The sequence below is a fragment of the Dermatophagoides farinae genome, chromosome 5 (genome assembly GCF_024713945.1).
Source record: "Dermatophagoides farinae isolate YC_2012a chromosome 5, ASM2471394v1, whole genome shotgun sequence".
Taxonomy (NCBI): domain Eukaryota; kingdom Metazoa; phylum Arthropoda; class Arachnida; order Sarcoptiformes; family Pyroglyphidae; genus Dermatophagoides; species Dermatophagoides farinae.
Window position 1 is genome coordinate 255719 of NC_134681.1, and position 21840 is coordinate 277558.

The 21840-nt window shown below is 29.1% G+C and overlaps 4 protein-coding genes across 4 annotated transcripts; 3 read left to right on the forward strand and 1 right to left on the reverse strand.

Annotated features, from left to right (window-relative positions):
- Positions 1 to 355: 355 nt before the first annotated feature.
- Positions 356 to 3375, forward strand: LOC124498841 (uncharacterized). Its single transcript, XM_075731004.1, has 6 exons — positions 356 to 394; positions 533 to 702; positions 823 to 1067; positions 1131 to 1265; positions 1337 to 1492; positions 2108 to 3375. The coding sequence occupies exons 5-6, from the start codon at positions 1478 to 1480 to the stop codon at positions 2471 to 2473; spliced, it is 381 nt and encodes a 126-aa protein (XP_075587119.1). The 5' UTR covers positions 356 to 394; positions 533 to 702; positions 823 to 1067; positions 1131 to 1265; positions 1337 to 1477; the 3' UTR covers positions 2474 to 3375.
- A 5292-nt stretch (positions 3376 to 8667) lies between these two features.
- On the forward strand, positions 8668 to 12872 carry LOC124498804 (uncharacterized). Its single transcript, XM_047062625.2, has 7 exons — positions 8668 to 8720; positions 8961 to 8994; positions 9089 to 9331; positions 9604 to 10368; positions 10520 to 11790; positions 11855 to 12284; positions 12358 to 12872. The coding sequence occupies exons 2-7, from the start codon at positions 8976 to 8978 to the stop codon at positions 12645 to 12647; spliced, it is 3018 nt and encodes a 1005-aa protein (XP_046918581.2). The 5' UTR covers positions 8668 to 8720; positions 8961 to 8975; the 3' UTR covers positions 12648 to 12872.
- On the reverse strand, positions 12735 to 15774 carry sotv (exostosin glycosyltransferase sotv). Its single transcript, XM_047062594.2, has 2 exons — positions 13038 to 15774; positions 12735 to 12972 (listed from the first exon to the last, which is right to left on the reverse strand). The coding sequence occupies exons 1-2, from the start codon at positions 15488 to 15490 to the stop codon at positions 12900 to 12902; spliced, it is 2526 nt and encodes an 841-aa protein (XP_046918550.2). The 5' UTR covers positions 15491 to 15774; the 3' UTR covers positions 12735 to 12899.
- A 161-nt stretch (positions 15775 to 15935) lies between these two features.
- Positions 15936 to 17105, forward strand: LOC124498827 (mitochondrial import inner membrane translocase subunit Tim23B). Its single transcript, XM_047062650.2, has 3 exons — positions 15936 to 16384; positions 16460 to 16711; positions 16807 to 17105. Exons 1-3 carry the CDS (start codon positions 16123 to 16125, stop codon positions 16935 to 16937), a joined length of 645 nt encoding a protein of 214 aa, XP_046918606.2. The 5' UTR covers positions 15936 to 16122; the 3' UTR covers positions 16938 to 17105.
- Positions 17106 to 21840: the final 4735 nt, after the last annotated feature.

Here is a 21840-nt window from a genome sequence, read left to right on the forward strand (position 1 = left end):
GAGAATTGCACACAGGGCAATTTGGTGATAAACCAATTTTTCGTTTATTAAACAGGTACGCCCAGTGTGTGTGTGTGTGTGTCTGAACATATCGAACAGTGGGGAAAACTTTTGAATGCCGCTGAACAGTTCGTCCAGCTCAGAAGTAGAAGTCGCTTCTAAAGAAACGCATTCTGTGGTATGTAGCTTTGACAAAGCTTTTTTTCACTGTCCTAGCACAGCACACGTTGCTGCAGCTTTTGCATCCAATAGATGGTGCAGTCATTCAATAGAACATAGAAAGAGTTCAAATTCGAATTTTTCGAATTTTGATACTGACACACGTGATTTTCATTTTGTGTGCATTGTATGATGAGTATTATATGAGTAATATGATGATTATGAGCACTGAAAAGTGAGTATTGTTTTTATCAATTCTAATTCTAATCTAATCATCATCATTTTTGATGATTCCGTATCCGAATTTGAATTCGAATCATTCGAATCATCATTTTCATTTCATCATTTCATTTCATCATCATCATATTTGTAGATTGGTTTTTTTTTTTTTTTTTTTTTGGTTTTTTTTGGTAAGTTATAAATTATTGCCTGATACCTGTTATAATATACCTGAAATTAATTAATCATTTTTTCAATTCCAAGAAAAATGGAAAATAAAAACAACAATCAAAATGATGGGAGTGAAAATAGCCGTCGTCGAGTGTACATGTGTTTATTAAAATCTTAATAATTAAAAAATTTAATTGATAAAATTTTATATTTATTCTCCTAATTCTCATACTCATTTTGATATCAAAAATAACTGTATGATGGAATGTACAGTTAATTCGTTGGAAGATTCTATTACTGTTCTAAAAAGAAATCCTCATCATCATCAACATAATGTTGATGTTGGTAATCATCAACACCATCCACACCAGTATTATTATTACCATCAATTACAATTCCAGCAATAACAGCAATTGGAATTGTTGTTCCAATTACAACAGCAAATAATTGCCGCTTATTCTCGGCTAATTAAAAGAATGTGAGAAATTGCCGAGAAAGATAAGACAATTTGTTTCGAGGTGTGTTGCAATATTGAATGAAAAATTTGTTTGTTGTATTGAATTATACTATTGTCTAAAAAGGTCGATATTGATGCTTGGAAACGAATCCAAATTTACATGTTATCGATTTTGGAAAGCGAGATACCAGAGTTTTATTTAATGAAAATAAAACTAGATCTTGAACATGCTAATTGTTTGAATGAAAATTTAAAATCAGTAAGTTACTACTTCAATACGTAATTCAAACTAATTTTGTAAATTTTTTTTTTGATAATCTTTTATTGTAGGGTGCCAAAAAAAGAAAATTTGATTCAACCAATGAATTGGTAATAAGTTACAAAAAATTAAGAAATCACATCTTTACTGAAGCCAATTGTTCTGTACATGGTACTGTTCATTACAAATTATAATGATCTATATTATCATTTATGCGAGCACCATCCGTAAGTGTAAATGTAATGTAACTTATATTTATATATAATATAATTTTTTATTACATCTTGTCTATGATGCTCTATACCGGTGGTTCGCGAACCCCTGGGGGTTCGTTGGATATGCAAAAGGGTAACTTTGTATGTACTCGGATTTTTATTAGGGGTTCGCGAAGAAAAAAAGGTTGGGAAACACTGCTCTATAGAGAAACATTTGTCGCTCCATCAAATGCAGATGACAATGTTCGTGATGTCCCACTGCAAGCAAATGATGATGACGATGATGATAATATTAATGTTGATCCATTGCCAGCCATCTATGATAATTAAGTAAAACCAGCCCGGGAACAGGCGCTTCGCGACGATGATATTTATAAAATAAGAGATTGTGGTGGCGTGGTAACGTCATTAATGATTAACCCCGATTCGAACAGATGAGTGGGGATGAGTTGCGTTTTGAGTTCAGTTGAATAAATGTAGTCATCGAATACGCTACAATGGATGGTTACTGTATTAATAATAACTTAAAGAGTAGATAATACATTGGATTATCCTGATCCACATTTTGCATTATACAATCCTTTCTATTCTATCGAAAATAATACCAATTTTATTTATGCCAATCAGATCGAGCAACAACAACAACAACCAATGAATGAACCGCCATCTTTATATAATCCTTACGATTCGAACCAGATGATTTATTATACTGATTACTATTATCCATACGATGATAATAGATGTATGAATATTCAATATTGCGTTAATAGTGTTCCAATTCCATCGAATGCAGCCGAATTGTATCACAATGATATTGTCTATGATACTGATGATCATCATCATCATCAACAACAACAGACATCGATGTTGTATGAAAATAGAGAAAATCTTGATAATAATCCAGCAATGATAATTAATAACAATGATCAATTTAGTAATGTAAACGAAATGGTGACCGGTGAATCTAGTAATGGCAACCAGACCATCAAATGATGATAATTTGCATCTTCCACCTGATTTGGCTAATGCAGGATATGTATGGGTACGTAAAGAAAATACAAGAGCTCTGGAAAGACCATACAACGGGCCGTTTAAAGTCATTGATCGAGGAACGAGAACGTTCAAAGTTGAAACTCAACATGGCGAGGAAATTATTGGTATCCAGAGATTGAAACCTGCGGTGGTGGAGAAACATGTTACGATTCGGTTACCCCGTAGGCGTGGCCGCATTGTTGATTAACACAAATTATAAAAAAAAGATTTAATTAATAAAAAGCTTTGTCAATGCTACATACCACAGAATGCGTTTCTTTAGAAGCGGCTTCTACTTTTGAGCTGGACAAACTGTTCAGAGGCATTCAAAAGTTTTTCCCACTGTTCGATATATATGTTCAGACACACACACACACACACATTTTACCCAAAATTTGAAATTTAATCGTCACGTTCAGGATAAAATTTCTCAACTTTATAAATATCTCAATATTCTGAAGCTACACATTTCACATAAATACGGTCTCACTCATTCAAGAAGAATTATACTGTACAAAAATTTTCTTCTTCCTTCCCTTCTTTATGCTTCTGAAATTTGGAACGATAAAATTAACTTCAAAACAAAAAGAATCCTCACTCCTTCAATCTTTTTGATACGGTTAAACTTCTCGTCAAAAACAAAACATTCCACATATTTTGCGAACACATCCATTCTCGCTTCCGTTTATTTAATCGCTCCCTGAAATTTTCACACACACACCCCTAGCATATACTTACAATGAACACTCTATCCACCCCCCATCATCCCCTTTTGTAATTTAATTCTCTTCTATAATTTTTCTTTTTTTTATTCGAATAATAAAACTTTAGAGAGTTTTGCTCTCATTATATAAAAAAAAACACACACAACACACACTCAGTAGCTCATACTAAATAGTTATGTTTGTATTGATAATAAGTACGATGGCCGGCTCAGCTTCGCCGCATTAAATGCCAAGTTAATACACAGTGCAGGTACACAGCGCAAGCACTTGGCGAGTGTAAAAGTTGCAGTTACCGACAAATCGTTAAGCGTCATAAAGAGATTATTATATATTATATATTAATTAATTAATTAAAAATTATTATATTATTATTATTATTATATTCATTATATAAGTAAAATAAGTAAAATGAACACTGAATTCCAAGTAGTTTCGTTATCCGATTCTGGATGGCGTTATTGTTTTATAAGATTTATATTTGAATTTTTTTTGTTATTTTTTTATATTATTGAGCTTTTTTTGTAATAAATAAATGATATATATAAATTCCATAATAATTGAAGATGAAACATTCGTTGATGAGATTTGCATTCAGAAACACAATGAAAATTGATGAAAATTTTGGATCAAAAAAACGAATCATCATGTCATGAAATATAATTGATTCGATTTGGAAGATTCTCAATACAAATATATATATACAAAACAGTCAAGAGAGAGAGAGAGAGAGAGAGAGAGAATAATTCTATGTTCGAACAAAATGTTGTTTGCCATTTTTTTCAAACATTTGTAGAATTACAAACGATGATGATGATGATGATGAACAAACAAACAAGAGAAAAAAAGGGGGATGGAAAAAAAACAACAACAAGCACAACAACAACAAAATTGAACCTAAACAAAAAAGGAGAAAAAAACGAACATCATCACCTGGTTGCATTCTCATGATCCGCTCTCTCTATCTCTCTCTCTCTTTTTCTCGTTTACTTTCCTCTTTCATTCATCACATTGACGCTGTTTTATTCCAAGGATCGTTCTCGATCGCTAATACCCCATCATCCATTTTACATTTCACCAAAAAAAAACGAGTCACTTGACGTTTTTTTTTTCTTTTTTCGCTCAAAGAAAAAAGAAGAAAACAAAAGCAAACGATGCTTGACACGACACGCTATTACTATTATTATTATTGTATACCTTCTGATAATGCTGTTGGCAACTGACTGCTGACTACTGCTACTTTTGATTATCATTATTCTTATTTTATTTGAAACTTGCAAATATTCATTTTTGTTTTTCATTATTGTATCATATCCATATATATATGAAATGTAAAATGTGCAAATGTTTTTTGTTTAGATCCAAATAATATAGAACAACAACAACAACAACAACAATTTTTGTTCTGGTATATGGCTCCAAATGAATCAATCAAATGCTAAAATTAACAATATACCAGTATATATGGAATAGGAAAAAATGAATTATCAAAAAGAAAAATACGATAATCTGAATTTCTATTTTTTTTTGACATGGCTTAACCATTTGTTGTTGTTGTTGTTGTTGTTGTCGTTGTTGTTGTTGTTGTTGTTGTTATTGATAATAAATTTAATGTTTGAAATACAAATTCTTCACTGACATCAATTGCCTTCATTGAAATATTAGCCATAGTTCAATGTAAAGCTCATTGGAGCTTAACTTGGCCAAATTGGACAAATTTTTTTTATTTTCTCTCATTCTCTAGCATGAAATATGAAGGCAAAAAAAAAGAAAGAAAGAAAGAAAAGTTTCCATCCATCATCAAATATTACATAATATTACACAAACATAGTCATGATGATGATGATGATCATCATCATCATGATGATGTTGATTGGATATTGTACGTATGTCGAGAATTTTGTACGAAACAAACCATCTGTATATATATGTGTGTGTGTATACAGAATATAGTTTACATTAGGATCAAAAAAACATCCATTTACAGTCATATTTTTTTTCTGATGCTAGAAGGAAAGAAAAGTAGCAGTATATGGTATATGGAAGTTTTGATCCTATGATTTTTTTATTTTTTTATTTTAGATCATCATCATAAACATGAATAAAACAAAACAAAAACAAAAAACAAAAAAAAGTTGATGATACAAAAAACAATGATGATGATGATCCAAAATAAAAACAAATAACAAAAAAAAATTGAACAAAAAACTTTTTCGAAATTGGTTCTGAAGGGCAAATTGAAAAAAAAATTTTTTTGTTTTCAATTATCAATTACAAAAGGATGAATGGAAAACGGTACAAAACAAAACAAAACAGAAAAACATTCGAAAAATAATCGAAATCATTATTTTGGTGTTGATTTTTTTTTACTTTTCCATCAATTGTGTGTACATCGAATATCGATTTTGAAAATCGATTTTTTCTTTTTTTTTCTTCTGCTTGAAATCGGCAATCTTATCTTTTATCAATGTCCAGCATAGTTTGTATGTATGTATGTATGTATGTATGTGTGTGTGTGTGTGAACAATCAAATTTGTTCGAGGGAAATGCGCTCCATTACTCTGGAAAAAAAACGGAACAAATTCCTGATTGAGATGTCATCATGAAATTGATTCGGTTGATTGGATCGAATCGGATCAGGTTTTTTTTCTGCTCTTTTGTTCGTTCATTTCCATTGAACATCATTGATTCACTCGATAGTAAATGATGATCATTTTTGTTGTTGTTGTTGTTGTTTCATCATCGATCAAATCTTTTAAACGATTGATATATATTGATTAATTTGATTCATCATTTGTTGTTTGTTTTACTATTCAATCAATCAATTATGATGGCTAGCCATGACATCATCACAATGCAGTTGTTGCCAATGATACAAATATCGAATAACATTGGTATTACTGTAAATCTTGATAGAAAAAAAAACAAACAAACCAAAAACACAAAAAACGTGCTCAAGTCGAAATTCGTGTGATTCTTCAAAACAAAATATATCATCATCATCATCATCATCATCATCGCCATCTTATTAATTTAATTTTAAAAACTCTTGAATATGGAGATTGATTGTAATTTGAAACATTGTTTCATGTGATTCACTTTACAAAAACAGCGACAACAACAACAGCAACAACAACAACGAAGACGACGAAAGAAAAAAAAATCAAATGTTGATCATATGTGAAAAAAAAGTACATGGTGTACTATTTACATTTCGAATTAAGATTGAATGGAAAAAAAATTAATCATCATCATCATCATCATCAGGATTTTTTTGTTGTATGCACAATTGGAATTTTTTCATTTTTTTTCACCTGTTCATTTTCCCATGTATGCTAATTATTACTAGAAAAAAAAATATTTTTTTTCTTCTTCTTTTTGATTCTTGATGGAATTTGATCATGTTTTTTTTTTTTTTTTTGGTCTGAAACAAACAAAGGCCAGCCCACTAGCCAATCAGCCATTTAGTCAGTCACAGACAATAATAATGATCATCATCATTGAGATGTGTACAAAGCATAATATCGTCATGATAAAATGATGATTGAAAAGGAAAAAAAATAATAATTCAGATCAAATTGATCACGAATTTAGAAATTGAAATTGGATCATAATTGGAATAATAATTGAACAAATTCTTTGTGAATAGCAAAAAAAAACAAAGTGAAATGACAGCGTAAAATAATTTCGATTCATTCCTCACTCTGCCAAAAAAAAAAAAAAATCTTTCACATTAACAGGTCAAATACTGGGCTTACAATTTGACTACACAACACATTTGATCACCATCAACATGAACCAAATAGAATTTTGTTTCATTTTTTTTTTCATCACACACCCTATTCACAATGAATGATCCATCACTTTGGTCCAAATTGTCGGCAAAATACTAATAACAATGACAGCATCATCATCATCATCATCATAATCAGAATCACATAGGATCATCGAACGCATCATTTGTTTCATTCTTCTGAATACATTTTGAATCTAGGATGTATAATACAAAATTCCGTGTGTATACCATGTGGCCTTATTCACATACACACACACAACACACACATTTATATAAATGATTTTTTTTGTGCAAGTTACGCTTTTTTTTCCATTCATTTGGTTAATAATGTTCATCATGACGAAAAAAAAAAAATTTTTTTTTCCAACCTCGCTTTTTGACAAGCCATAAGAACTAAACTGTAGAAAATTCTACAAATGCAAACATATACACTGAAGGGGACATTCTGTGTGTATGTGAGAATTTCAATCGTATGATGGTCATTTGTTTTTTTTTTTTGGTCAATATTATTAAAAGAACAGAGTCTAATTGATGATTGTTATATGTCCGAAAGTTTTATTTCAACAATTTGCCCAAGTTTTTTTTTCATTTTTTTTGTTGTCTAATTTGAATAATTATAAATCGAAATCGTAACCGAAATCCCCAAAAAAGGGACAATAATTTTGTTCCAGTTTGAAGGAATTTTTTTTAAATTCAAAACTAGTATAGAATTTCGTGAAAAATTCGTGAATTATCAAAAAAAATAAAATTTCTCATGCAGCACATTCATACGAAAAATAAAATGGTCACCATATTCCCTGGAAATACATCCATTCATACATACAGTATCCGTAATCTATACATGTAAAATCGTATCATGTCAGTACAGAGAGGACGCCAAAAAGTTTGGTATTATTCTATACATATATATATGAATTTGTGTATAGGTCCCGCCTCTGGAACCAATAAGCCAATTGGCCCGGCCAAAAAAAAAGAAAAGATTTTTCCATGATCTATGTTTGTGTGTGTGTGTGTGTGATTCCATATGTGAAACTAGTGTAAACTAAAGATGATATCTCCTCCTATTTTTTTTTTATTTTTTTTTGCATTTGGCTTGATGACTGTATATTGTTAACCGTATATCGTAAAACGGGTATGCGTGAGGCTGAGAAGGCAGGTCTCCATTTTATATTTATTTTTATTAATATTATTATTCGCCTTTTTTTCTCTAGATTCCATATATTATTCGTTGAATGGAAAAAAAAGTTAATCGAAGACAATCGAAGCGAGAATCACCACATTGCACATGTATACAAAGAATAATAAAGAATTTCGAGTAAAAAAAAAACTAAAGGAAACATATATACTGAGATGACTCCAAACTTTGTCATAGAGAGTCATCAAGTCGAATCATTCTATCGTCGATATTGATAATTGTTTAGAATATATATATATATGACCTCTTTTTTTCGAACAAATACAACCAACAAGCTTGACAAAAAAAAAGGTTGAGACCATTGATATAATGTGTGTTTGTGCATACATGAATGTTTGTTGTTTGTGTGTGTGTGTGTGTGTAGACATTACTAGAAAATAAAAAAAAACAATCAAAAAAATCTTACTATCATCATTTCATTATTGTGTATATAATATGCTATACAGAATTCCATTTCCATAGGGCGGATTCTTTAGTAGACCGTCCCTTGACGTTGTAATCATTTTTTTTTTATATTTATTTATTTCTTTGTTGATCTAATTTTTTTTCTAACTATTCTTGGTCAGATAATTTTTTTGTGATGAACACAACTGATCTAGATAGTTATCATTATTTTTGTTTTGTTTTAAAGTTGATGATTATTTATCGAAAAAACATATTCGTTGTAAATCATACAGTTGAAATTTGATTAACTTTTCTATTTTTTTTTTTTGAAAAAATTTCCGACTTTATCAGATTACAAATTACAAAATGAGACCGGCAGAAAAACGTTTGTATTTTTTATATTCAAATTTTTTTTGATTTGTAATTAAATCAATTATCTTAATTCCTTCTATCAAATCTCTCTTTTGGTTAAAAAAAAGGTGAACGTTTATTGGATATACCATGTGCTGTATGTGGTGATCGAAGTTCGGGTAAACATTATGGTATCTATAGTTGTGATGGTTGTTCTGGATTTTTTAAACGTTCAATCCATCGTAATCGTGTATACACGTGTCGTGCACAAGCCGATCAACATGGAAAATGTCCAGTGGATAAAACACATCGAAATCAATGTCGTGCTTGTAGATTACGTAAATGTTTTGAAGCTAATATGAATAAAGATGGTGGGTATTTTATCATTAATTCATTGTCCTGTGTTTTTGTTTTTTTTTTGATCAAAATGCTGAAATCACACCTGTCACATTATTGATAATCATCAGAAACAAACAAAAATTTTTTTTTCAAAATGGTTATATCAGCTAAACCGATTGTGGTTTAATTGATTTTCATTCAATTCATTCATTTTTCTCCATTACAGTCTTTTATTTTTCTGGATCATTGATTTTTTTTCCTTTCTACTTTGTTCCATTTGTTTTTATATAATAATATATAATAGCTGTTCAACACGAACGTGGACCTAGAAAACCAAAATTTTTAAAAGAAACAAATAAATGTGGTTCTAATAACGATGATAATCATAATCATAATCATCATCACCATCATAATAATAATAATAATAATCATCATCATCACAATCAAGTCACGACAAAAATTCGATCTTCATCAATAACAACAACTACGACGTCAACCACAACAACAACAACAACAATAGGAATGGCTAACCGACATTCAATTACCGGTAGCCATTTGCCAGAACTAAATGCTGGTATTAGTAATAGCACCGTATCTGCTTCTATAATCAATGATATTGATTTAAATAAACATAATCAACGATTTTCAACAACAACAAATATCGGTCCACGTATATTTCATCCAGGTAATACAAATAATAATGAAAATAATACTACAGCAATTACACAGACAACGGCTACAGTTAAATCGTTTCTAAATCTGGCTAACTTGACAACCGTCAATCATCAACATTATCACCATCATCAACAGCAACAGCAACAACATCAACAGTTTTCATTATCGACTGAAATGACTCCCGATCCAGGATCGTTTATATTGCCAACAACAACGGCATCATCATCATCATCATCATCATCATCAATAGCAGCCAATAATTGCCAGCTGTCAATCGATCCATCAACATTGAATTCATTAGGAATACTGGATGGATCATCAGTGACAGCATTCGCTAATCTTATTCATCCATTTGCAGCATATAATCATTTTGATTTACTAAAAATTAATTCTGGTAATAATAATAATAATAATAATAACATTAATGATAATGATCTTTATAATTTAATTAATTTTTTTTAAATTCTTTCAAAAAATCACTTGAATTAATTACTTGACTCAATTATGATTCTTAATTGATTTTCATCATATTCATTTATTCATAGATACAGAATTGATGATGAATTCATTAAAATTGCCGACTATGATGAACAATTCATCGAATTTAAATTGGAATCAACATGAATTTAACAATGAGAATGTTGGATTTTCGGAAAAGAAAATTCGCAATAGCAATGGGAAATTGCGTAATAAAAATCATAATAATAATAATAATCACCATAACAATCATCATCATCAACAACAACAACAACAACATGAATGTGATGCTACAATCGTTGTTGATGGTGATTCCAATAATAAACACAGTCCAATCAAAGATGAAATCGCATGCTCGAATTCAGTAAATAATAATCTATATATTGATTCATTGAATCGTATAAAATTTCATTTAAACAACAACAACCCATCGAATATCAATCAATCAATGGTGAACGATCCAATCAATCTATGTTCATTGATGGTAACATCGCCAGCCATATTAAATGATATGATCAATTTTGCTAAATGTATCTATCATCAGCAGCAACATCAATCATCTAAACCGCTATTACCATCATCATCGCCAACAATTTCCATATTACCAACAGCAGCAGCAACAACAACAACAACAACAACAGCGACAACTATACATTCACCAACAGCTGATTTATTATTGATGAAAACTCCATTAACAACAAACGAAAGTTCAATGAACAAAGGACAGAATAATGGTTCCATTTTCAATGATATTCATTCATTAGCATCGAGTAGTAATAGCAGTAATGAAGCAATCAGAATTGTACAAAATGGTCTTCAATCAAGATCATTGTTTGATTTGAATGGTAAAGATGGTGTGCACAATAATAATCAACAATGTCATCATCATCATCATCATCAACATCATGATCATGGTTACAAAACGCAAACAAAACCACATCCATCCAAAGTGGTATATTTTTCCACTAAAGATGTAACATCAAAACGTGTAAATGATAAGAAACGTCATCACCATCATCATCATCATCATCATCATCAGCATTCGATCAAAACTACAACAACGGCAGCACAACATGATGATGATGAGAATGAGGAAAAATTTGTTTGGAATAATAATAATAATAATAACAATAACAATAATGCTGACAAAGCAGCAGTCGAATTCGGAACTGGAATGATGCAACAATTCATCAGAGGAATTGATTCATCATTAATGATGAATCTTTTCAGCGATAATAAATTAAATTCATTACAAGAAATCAATCTACGATTATTAATATTGACTATTCAATGGATCAAAAATATGCCATTATTCATAAGACTAGATATTAATGATCAGGTAATAATTTTATTATAATTTAAAAATTTTTAACAAATCAAATCTAATTTGATCATCAATTTAGCGTTCATTATTCCGTGATTCATGGAAAGAATTGTATATTATTAATCTGGCTCATTGGACAATGACAATGAATGCCGTAACCTCGGGCGATCATTTTGAACAGACCGTTCAAACATATCTGAATTCGTTGATTGATCATTTTGATTTTATCGATCCAATGGATACGAATCATCATAACAATAAACATGTCGATGATGTTGATGATGATGATGATGATGATTTTATTGATGATAAATCACAAACAATTGCCGATCATCATCAAAAACAACAAACATCATCAATACAAATGTTAATGAAACATAAAATTAGCTCAAAATTGAATATAAAGTTAGATATAGAGAATATTAAACAAGTGATTGATCAATTCAAACAACTACAATTAGATGGTACTGAATGTGGTTGTCTAAAATCGATTGCCCTATTCAATCCAGGTAAATCTAATAAATGATTTCTAATTATTATTTTAATAAATTTAATATCACATTTGAAATTTTTTCCATACAGAATGTCGACATTTGATTAATAAACAAGATTTATTAAAACTTCAAGAACAAGCTCAATGTTTGCTTATTAATTATACGAATAGAAAATTTAAATTACAAAATCATAATGGATCGATGGCCATAGATGGCACTAGTGGACATAAAGAATTTGGAAATCGTTTCGAACAAATATTGATGATGTTACCATTATTGAAACGAATTTCAATTGAATCAATTGAAGATATTTTCTTTCATAATTTAAAAGGACCATTATCAATTCAAGTGCTAATCGAATGCATCTATAATCAATAATTTTCAAAAAAAAAACAACAACAACAACAACAACAAAACCACTCATCCACACACATACATACAAAAACTGACATCAAAATGATGATGATGGTAGTGAATTGATTAGATTTTATTATAATAAATTAGAATGAGATCATTAGAGATTATCATTATCAACATGATTATTATTAGTAGATATAGAATTATTATTGTCACACGCAATAAATTATTATTATTTGATTGATTGATGATTTATCAAAGTTTTTCATTTTTTCATAAATTGCCAATCAAACTAAAATGTTTGAATTTTTCCGGAATGTTATCACGAAATAATACAGGATCGGATCTGTAATTGGAAATAAAATAAAAATTAAAGTTTGAATAAATCTTAAATAATTTATAAAATCTTACCGAAATTCGACCGATTTTAATGGCATCATCCGATAGATTTTACTGAAATGATCAATACATCGTGAACGTAATTGAAGATGGCGAACAACATCAGCAGATAAACTATTTGCTTTTGAACATTCGGGACATTTGAATTTTTTTCTTGGTGTCACTTTGATTGGTGCTTTGCCAGTAATGTTTGAAACGAGAAAATTCATGGCAATATCTTCACAATTCATATTATCATCAACCCATTTACGAATAGTTTCGGACATTACATATGTATAAAGATAATTATAATAATGATGATAGAATGCAGCACCAGTCAATATTAAGGAAATTTTATTCTTCCATTCGGAATCATATGTCCAAGAATTGGTTAGATTATTCCATAAATGTAATCGTGATGGAAATCCAACAATACGATCGGGAAATTCACGCCATGTTTGATAGGAGAATTCAATTTCATCCGAATTCAACATTGTAATATCATCATCGATGGCAAAAATTGCTTCAGTTTCGATAGATGCATATGGAAAAAAACGATTGCTCAATTTATTCTTATTAGTTTGTATGACTTGTATGGGCATGGAAAATGGTTTCCATTGATCATTCAATGGTGGTCGTTCAGCTTGATTGTTCCAAATAATTAAGATCTTTTGGCAACTAGGAACTCGAGTGATTGATGAAACAACATGAAATAAACTATTTAGACGATTGTATGTAAGTATGACGGCAGTGAAACCATCAGAAATAAGATTTAAATTTTTTGGGTTTATATAATTAAATCCTTTGGCAAAATAATCATATGATAATGGAGTCAATTCTTGAAATTTATCATCAAAAGTTGATTGAATATTTCGTGGCTTTGGATAGACTCGTTCATTGATAATGTCTAATGTTGTAAGTGCAATGTTTTCAATATTTCGAAAGAATCGATTCCAAACGTTCAATGCATTTAGCCGTAATTGTTGTAAACGACCGGTCGATGAAAGTGAATCGATTATTTCTAACAAATTATTCAATGATCTTTCACGAATGCGCAACGATATTGTTGTCCAATCAATACGTTCTTGAAATGGAAGAACATAATTATCATCCACAATTACAGGTATACAACCACTCATCAATATATCGGCCAATAATGGTCCAGTGGAAACGGCAGTAGATGGCATTATTAGACAATATTGAGCATCATGTAAAACATCTAGATAACGTTGATGTATTTGACGATCATTATTACAAACGATTGTTCGTTCATATGAACGCAAGATATGTTTGCTGGATTCATTTCGATATGACCAAAATGGTAACTTGTTTGATTTGATAAATTTAACAGAATTTGAGCAATCAAATCCAAATAGTATCATTCGATTAGAATAAAATGACTCTAATCGTAACAATGATTTTTGATTCGGTTTAGATATCACACTCATCTGTGTGGAAACGATTGTCCATTTACGTTTCCGATGCATTAATCTGGAAACATCAAATTCATATTGTTTCAAATTTGGCCATGATTCGTAAAGTTGTGCAAATAAACTATATACAGGTGTGGCTATATCAAAATTTAGACGATAGTTACGATCAGTAAACATTCCACTGGCGATCATTATTTGAGGAAAATTCGGTAACCAATTCCGTTTTGAATGGGCTTTCTGATTTAGCATCACAAATATCAAATGGTTAGTACCATTTGTTTGCCGAAAATAAGGCAATGACCAAAGAATATTCTCGATTATAGATCGATCAATTTCATCGAAATTCAATGTATCAACATTTGGAATAAATAGACAAGCTTCATTTGGTTTATTTGTATAATATGGACTAGAAACAATAGCACGTAGAATTCGTTGATATTCTAGTGATTGAGAAATGTTGATGGATTGATTGTCATTTTTCACGACAAATTTATAGTTTGGATAGACAAATACTTTTATTCGTTCTTGTGGAACATTGTTTTTCAATTGTTTAGGTATATCAGATGGATTATAGTTGATTAAACCACATCGATATAAATCAAAACATGAATAATGGGAACATTTTTCAGGATTTTTTACCACTTTATCCAATATTGGAAGTTTCAAGAAAATCTCTGGCGATTCCGTTTCATGACGAAATATATCTTCAACGGTAACATTAGCCAATATTGCTTCATTATCTTTATGTACAAAACCATAAGAAATGTATGTTTTGCAAATATAATTTAATGATGAATGTGATGAAAGAATTTTTGTAATTTTTAACAAAATTGCTAATTCGAAATAGCCATCAATGATAAATACAATTAAAGACGTGATCAATAGAAAAATGAACAATATGACAGTCCATGAATGACCACAGGATTGTCCATCATGATGATTTGATAGCGCATTATCATCATTATTTTGATTGTCACTTATAGTTATTAATTTTTGAACATCACTTTTATCGTCATCCTTACGTGTCAAATTGAATTGAAACCGGGAGAACATTTTTCTGGAATATGTTGCTGATTATTTTGAAAATTGTCGGCTAATTGATGTGGATTCTTCAAAAAGCTTCTCCATCGATACGAATTGAAAATCGAATCTTTTTTTACGGTTTTCAAAACAGAATTCAAAATATAAACAAAACTCAGTCAAACAAAATCCAATGAGCTCAATCAGTCGAAATAGACATGAGCAAAAGTTTTGGATTCAATACAATTTTCGAAAACATGAATATTCGCATTAAATATTGCACATTTGGAAACTAAATTATGGGTCATATAATTCATTCAAATAGTAGTAGTTTTTTATTCAAGATTTTCTTCTTTTTTCCCATGAATAAAATTACTTTAATGGAAAAAAAATTGATAAATTTTAATAAAAAATTGACACATTGTTTATGAACATGCCCATGCTTTTGTTGATACGTGCCGTGTGTGTGTGTGTGTGTGTATTGCGTGAGAATCCAATCCAATGTGACATTATAACCAAAACTTGTTTGAACACTCGAATCCAACGGTGTATTTTACGGTTTGTTCGGCCCATGTGATTATCATAATCTTCGAATTTCTTTTTTTTATTTTCCTTGCTTGGTTTGTAATATAATTTATTAATTCAAAATTTTCGATAAAAATAATATGGACAGTTCGATCATGGATAATCCTATTAATTCGTTGAACGGGCTAAATATTTCATCCACAAATAAAAGTCCATTTCAATCACCATTTTTACAAGTGGATCCAACCATTTTTCGTTCACCCGATGTGATTTCATCCGAATTTATATTTCCTGATGGTGGTACCAAACCAAGCCGTGGACGTTTCGAAATGGCTTTTTCACAAATTGGTGGCTCAATTATGACCGGTGCTGTGATCGGTGGTGCCGTTGGAACATTTAAAGGTTATATGATTTGACTTTTTTTTATAATTGATGAAATTAATTGTTCTTTTTGTTGTAATAACCAAAAAAAAATAGGCTTGAAAGAAGTAGCTCAAATGAACGAATCTTTTGCAATCAAACGTAGTCATATGTTAAATTTTATTACACGTAACGGTGCCTCAATCGCAAATACATTTGGCAGTATCACTTTGGTATATTCAGCTATTGGTGTTGGCCTTAGTTTTGTACAGGATGAAAATGATGATATTAATACAATGATTGCGGCAACAACAACCGGTACATTATATGGTGCTATAAGCCGATCAAAAGCAATGGATAATGTACAAGGTAAAATGATTGAATGATTTGAATATGAAAACCAAAAAAAAATTGAAATTCATCTTTTTTTTCTCGATCTATCTACTAAATTAATGAATATATAGGTTCATTATTGACACGAATGCGTTTGAAACGGGCTGGATTTGGTCTTACATTCGGTCTATTAGCTGGTGCCGCATTGATTATTCTACTTAATCCAGATAGTAAAATGATTTCACAATTAAAACATCGTTAAAATCATATATAATATATTTATTTTCAGGAAATATATAAAAAAAAATTCACATTACAATCAAAAACATGATGAAATTGTATACATATATAATAATATAGATTGATTGATCAAATTTAAATTTAAAATTAATTTATAACACTGTCTATACATAATAACAATGATGATAATTAACAAATTTAGAAAATTAGAAAAAAAATTTAATCAATACTAATTAAAAGAGATTTGTATTTTTCTATTTAAGAAAAAAAAAATCACACAATAATAATTTGAAACCGATGATCACCGGTAACATTGTTTATGAATGAAATCAAAGAATAACAAAAACAACAACAAAATATTGTTTTTATCATGAAAAAACAAAAACAAAAAAAATGAAACAAAAATACAATTTGCAATCTAATGTGGTTTCTCTATATATGCTCAATTCATCATCAACACACAACAATTTATATTCTTTCTATCGACCATTTCCAATATATAAATGTGTCGATTTTCATCTGTATTCGCCTATCAAATAAAATTTCAATTTTTCAATTGAAATTTTTTTAATTTGTCGGCGTATTTGTTTATTCTTTCTTCTCTATTGTTGTGATTGTTTTTTTTTGTGGTGGTGGTGGTGGTGTTGATAATGATGATGATGATGATTGTGGTTGTGGCGTTAATGGCTTAACATAATTACTGTCTTTTTTTCGTTTTTCGTAAATTAAAACAAAAAAAAAATGAAATAAAAAACCTGATGAATATATGTGTGTTTTGGTGTCTGTGTGACGACCAGAGAAAGAAACTTCGATCACAAACATCACATCATCCATTCGAATGCAAATATGAAACTATTCTACATGTTTTATGACTTAAATTTTCAATTCTACAGCTGTTTTAAAATTTTTCATCACTCATGCAATTTGTTATAATTTTTTTAAATGTTTAACTTGGTTGTTTATTAAATTAAATTGTTTATATATGATGATTATAAGTGCCATAACGAAAAAAAAATATATGAACAAATCGATGATTTTTATCCATTAAATTCATGATTGATTAATTGAAAATGATGATGATGATTCAATCAATTTCATCATCATCATTATCATCCTCAAATCATCATCATTCATTAATCAAACAGCTGGAATTGTTTATATGATGATGTTGATGTTTAATAGCAGATTTTTTTTTCTGATACATCCACTTGAATTATACATCCAATCACACACATACACACACACACACAAACTTAAACGGTGCAATATTTTCATTTAACATATATATATATAGAATAAAATTGTGTTGAAATCATCTTGGAACATGCACAGAATATTCTTCCTCTCTATCTATCTATCTATCTATCTATGATATGTGCCATAATAATATGTGTGCATCAAACATACAAATATCACATAATCCTAAATCTTAATGAAGCAATAGCATCAATTTTTAAAATAAATCACCATCAAAAAAAAAACAACGACTGCAATAGCAAAAACAACGATCAAAAAAAAAAAAAAAAATTACAACACTGGTGATAAAAAAAAATGACGAAAAATTGAATATTAAAAATTCTTGTTCATCGTACCATTGTTGATCATCAATGATTTAAAATTTAAAATTTAAAATTTAAAATTTCATCAATACATCAATGTAAAGAATTGATTTTTTTTTTCTCTTGTGCACTTGTTTTCAAATAACTGACTTTGATATCATCAAACCATTAAAAAATTTCAAAATTTTATGCCTGTTGTTCAAAAATTAATTCAACATTTTCTTGGATGAAAAAAAAGGTGAGTGTTAAATTGAATTTTTCATTATGAAAAGAAGAAAACATAAATCTATCTCGTTTTTTTGGAATTTCTTTTTTTTTCTTTAATTTTTAAAAGCCATTTAAACTTGTGTATTTGTGTGGTTTGTGAGAAAAATTTTAGCTCGAACACACACACACACACACACACACGATTGATTCAATTTTAGAATTTCTGTTTGATAAATTCTGGTAACATTGTATCGTAACCACACACACACACACATGGAAAATGACAGATGTTTTTTTCACTATTCATTTTTCGATCAAGTGGAAACATTAACGAAATGGCAACGACAACAACAACAACAACAACGACGACAATCAAAACAGAAAAAAAACAAAACAAAAGTAAAGAAAAAAAATGACTTCAAACACATTTTTGAGATAAATAAAAAATGACATTTTTTTTCTCTTGTTTTCATGTTATTCGGTTAGGTTTTTGTGTGTTTGTGCATGTATTTTTTTTTTTTTTTTTTGCTTTTATTTAACTGATGATAAACATTTGGAACAACAACAACAACAACAACATTGAAACAATAACTAAAAAAAACAAACATAAATGGATTTGAATGAATTGAATCATTTGATCGATTGATGATGGATCGATCAATCGATCGATAGTGTTAAACATTTTTTGTCATTCTATTTTTATTTTATTTTATCTATAGATAAATTAATTGTAAAATTGTCCAATTTCAAGTCAGTCATGTTTTTTTTGCCCTGTGATATTTTCACTGTTTGTTTGTTGTTTATGTTGAAATCCATTTTGATTATCCATCTATTTATTCTAGACTTCTGTAGAATTTTATTTCGTACACATAATCTAGCTATATATAAATGATCATCATCATAAGATTTATAATCCGATCATCATTAAATTAAATATATCAAAGTGAAAATCAATTTTCATTCATCATATCAATTTTGTTGTTGTTGTTGTTGTTGTTGTTGTTGTTGCTGTTGTTGTTGTTGTTGTTGTTATTGTTGTCGAAATAAAAGTCATATATAATTGTTTTGGATTGATGTACTTGAATTTTATGAGGAGTGGTTTTTTGGGCAGATTTTTCTTTCTTTATGTCATTTCTTTATTCGTTTTTTTTTCATTTTTTTCCCTTGACAAGTAACGACGAAATATAATATGTTAACGATATTCAAAACCTATCATCAACTAAATTGAAATGGCTGCTACTAAACTGGTACTATGTGGTAAAAATAAATGATTCACTTTAACTGTCAAATATATGTTATCTTTATATTAAACATCATAACTCATCTTTTTTTTCTTGATATGGTACAGATAAAAAATTATTGAAAAAAATGTATTGACAGATATAGGAGAATCTGGATGAAGAGACTGAGAGAGAGAGAGTGAGAAATTCCCAAATTCCCCATCCATTTGGCTCCAAATTGCCAATTGATGATGATGATTACGAAGACGACAATCAGCTTTGAATTATAGCACAAATTTTTTTCTCTACTTTCTTTTTTTATGTTGGTTTTTTTTTGTTTGTTCACATCGAACAGAATCGATTTCCGTCAACATGGTATCGTTCAACATTCCCATCATTAGAGTGTATATTGTATACACTGTATAAAACCAAAAAAAAAAAAATTTTTGGATCATCCAGTCAGTCATTTTGTTATTATTTTATTCTATCTTGATCTACATACGAAAAAAGTGTTGCCATTATCATTTTTTTTTTTTTTTGATCTTTGGGCTTCAATGAAAATGATGAAATTTGATCGCATAGAATCTAAATATACAAAATAACAAAACAATATATCTGTTTCCATTGCATTTCATAAGAATTGGCTTTCTATTGTTATTATTATTATTATTATTATCCGATTTATTTATTCAAATAAATGTCAAACATAATATGATTCTTCAAACTTTTCAGATTATTCAAATATCATTTACTATCTATGAATGATTATATTATCTATAAGAATCTTAAATAGAAATGTAATGTAATGTAATAATAAAAGTTTAAAGAAAATTCTAGAATTACTAGGGATTGATTGATTTGCTTTATTGAAAATTTTTCTCTCTTTGTTTTCTGTTTGAAAGTTTAATTTGATTCTGGACATTTTCTTCTAGAATTCTAAAATTTGTTAATTATTCACTATTTTGATGATGATGATAATGATAATCCCATCTGATTTCATCTCGTTTTTGTTTTTTTTTCGTTTTTCGTTTCAGCAATTCTAAATCATAAGTTTTTATCTGTTAAAGAATTGGATGATTACAACGATGAAGTGTGTGTGTGTGTGTGTGTGTGTGTGTGGGTTTTTGTTATTCTCTATGAAGCCTAAGGACTTGAATGATGACCACAATTAATGTGATTGAGAGAGAATCAATTTAATGGATGAACTGCAATGTTTTGTGTTTGTTCATCCAATTTGATGATTAAAATCAAAAGTTTTTTATGTTTATTTCGTTTAGAATGATAATTTATCGAGAATAGTGTTGTGTGTAATTTGGAATGAATTTCTTATATATTTTTTTTTTTTTTTGTTCACCAATCTCATTCTTGCTTTTTTCTCTTGAGTTGCAAAATTCAGAATCAAAAGAATTTCAGCTATTAAAATTATGCTATGGGTTTTTTTCTGGTGTCGTAGTCGCCGTTTTTGCCATCACGATGATTGAAAAAAAAAAATTTAGTGGCCAACATCATTCATAAATAAAAAGATCATACATTCATTATTGGATTCCATATTCATTACCATCATAATCAATAAATATATTGGAATTCAATTCATATAGTTTTTTTCCACTATACATATGTTATATATTGAAATGTCATCATATAAAGATGAGAAAAAAAAGCAATGGGAAAACTATGCAATTGGTATTCTATTCATTCATTTCATTTTATTCAAATTTTTATTCCATTCATTCATCGATTCGTATGATGATGATGGCCATTGATTGTAATCATCATGATCTTGTATAATTCAAAATGCAATTATCATCGAGATTTTTTTTTTGTTCACATATCATCATTATCATTATTATGAATATGGAAAATATTTTTTGGAAAAAAAAGTATAGAAAGAAATTTCCTGTTCTCCAAATATTTTCAGGATATGATCATCATGATCATC

Excerpts from the sequence above, each read along its gene's own strand:
- sotv (XM_047062594.2), bottom strand. The coding sequence starts at position 15,490 with ATGTTCTCCCGGTTTCAATTCAATTTGACACGTAAGGATGACGATAAA. Across the intron at positions 12,973-13,037 it reads TTAAAATCGGTCGAATTTCG|ATCCGATCCTGTATTATTTC; the intron begins GTAAGATTTTAT and ends TTCCAATTACAG.
- LOC124498827 (XM_047062650.2), top strand. The coding sequence starts at position 16,123 with ATGGACAGTTCGATCATGGATAATCCTATTAATTCGTTGAACGGGCTA. Across the intron at positions 16,385-16,459 it reads TGCCGTTGGAACATTTAAAG|GCTTGAAAGAAGTAGCTCAA; the intron begins GTTATATGATTT and ends AAAAAAAAATAG. Across the intron at positions 16,712-16,806 it reads AGCAATGGATAATGTACAAG|GTTCATTATTGACACGAATG; the intron begins GTAAAATGATTG and ends ATGAATATATAG.
- LOC124498804 (XM_047062625.2), top strand. Across the intron at positions 9,332-9,603 it reads AGCTAATATGAATAAAGATG|CTGTTCAACACGAACGTGGA; the intron begins GTGGGTATTTTA and ends AATATATAATAG. Across the intron at positions 12,285-12,357 it reads GATTGCCCTATTCAATCCAG|AATGTCGACATTTGATTAAT; the intron begins GTAAATCTAATA and ends TTTTCCATACAG.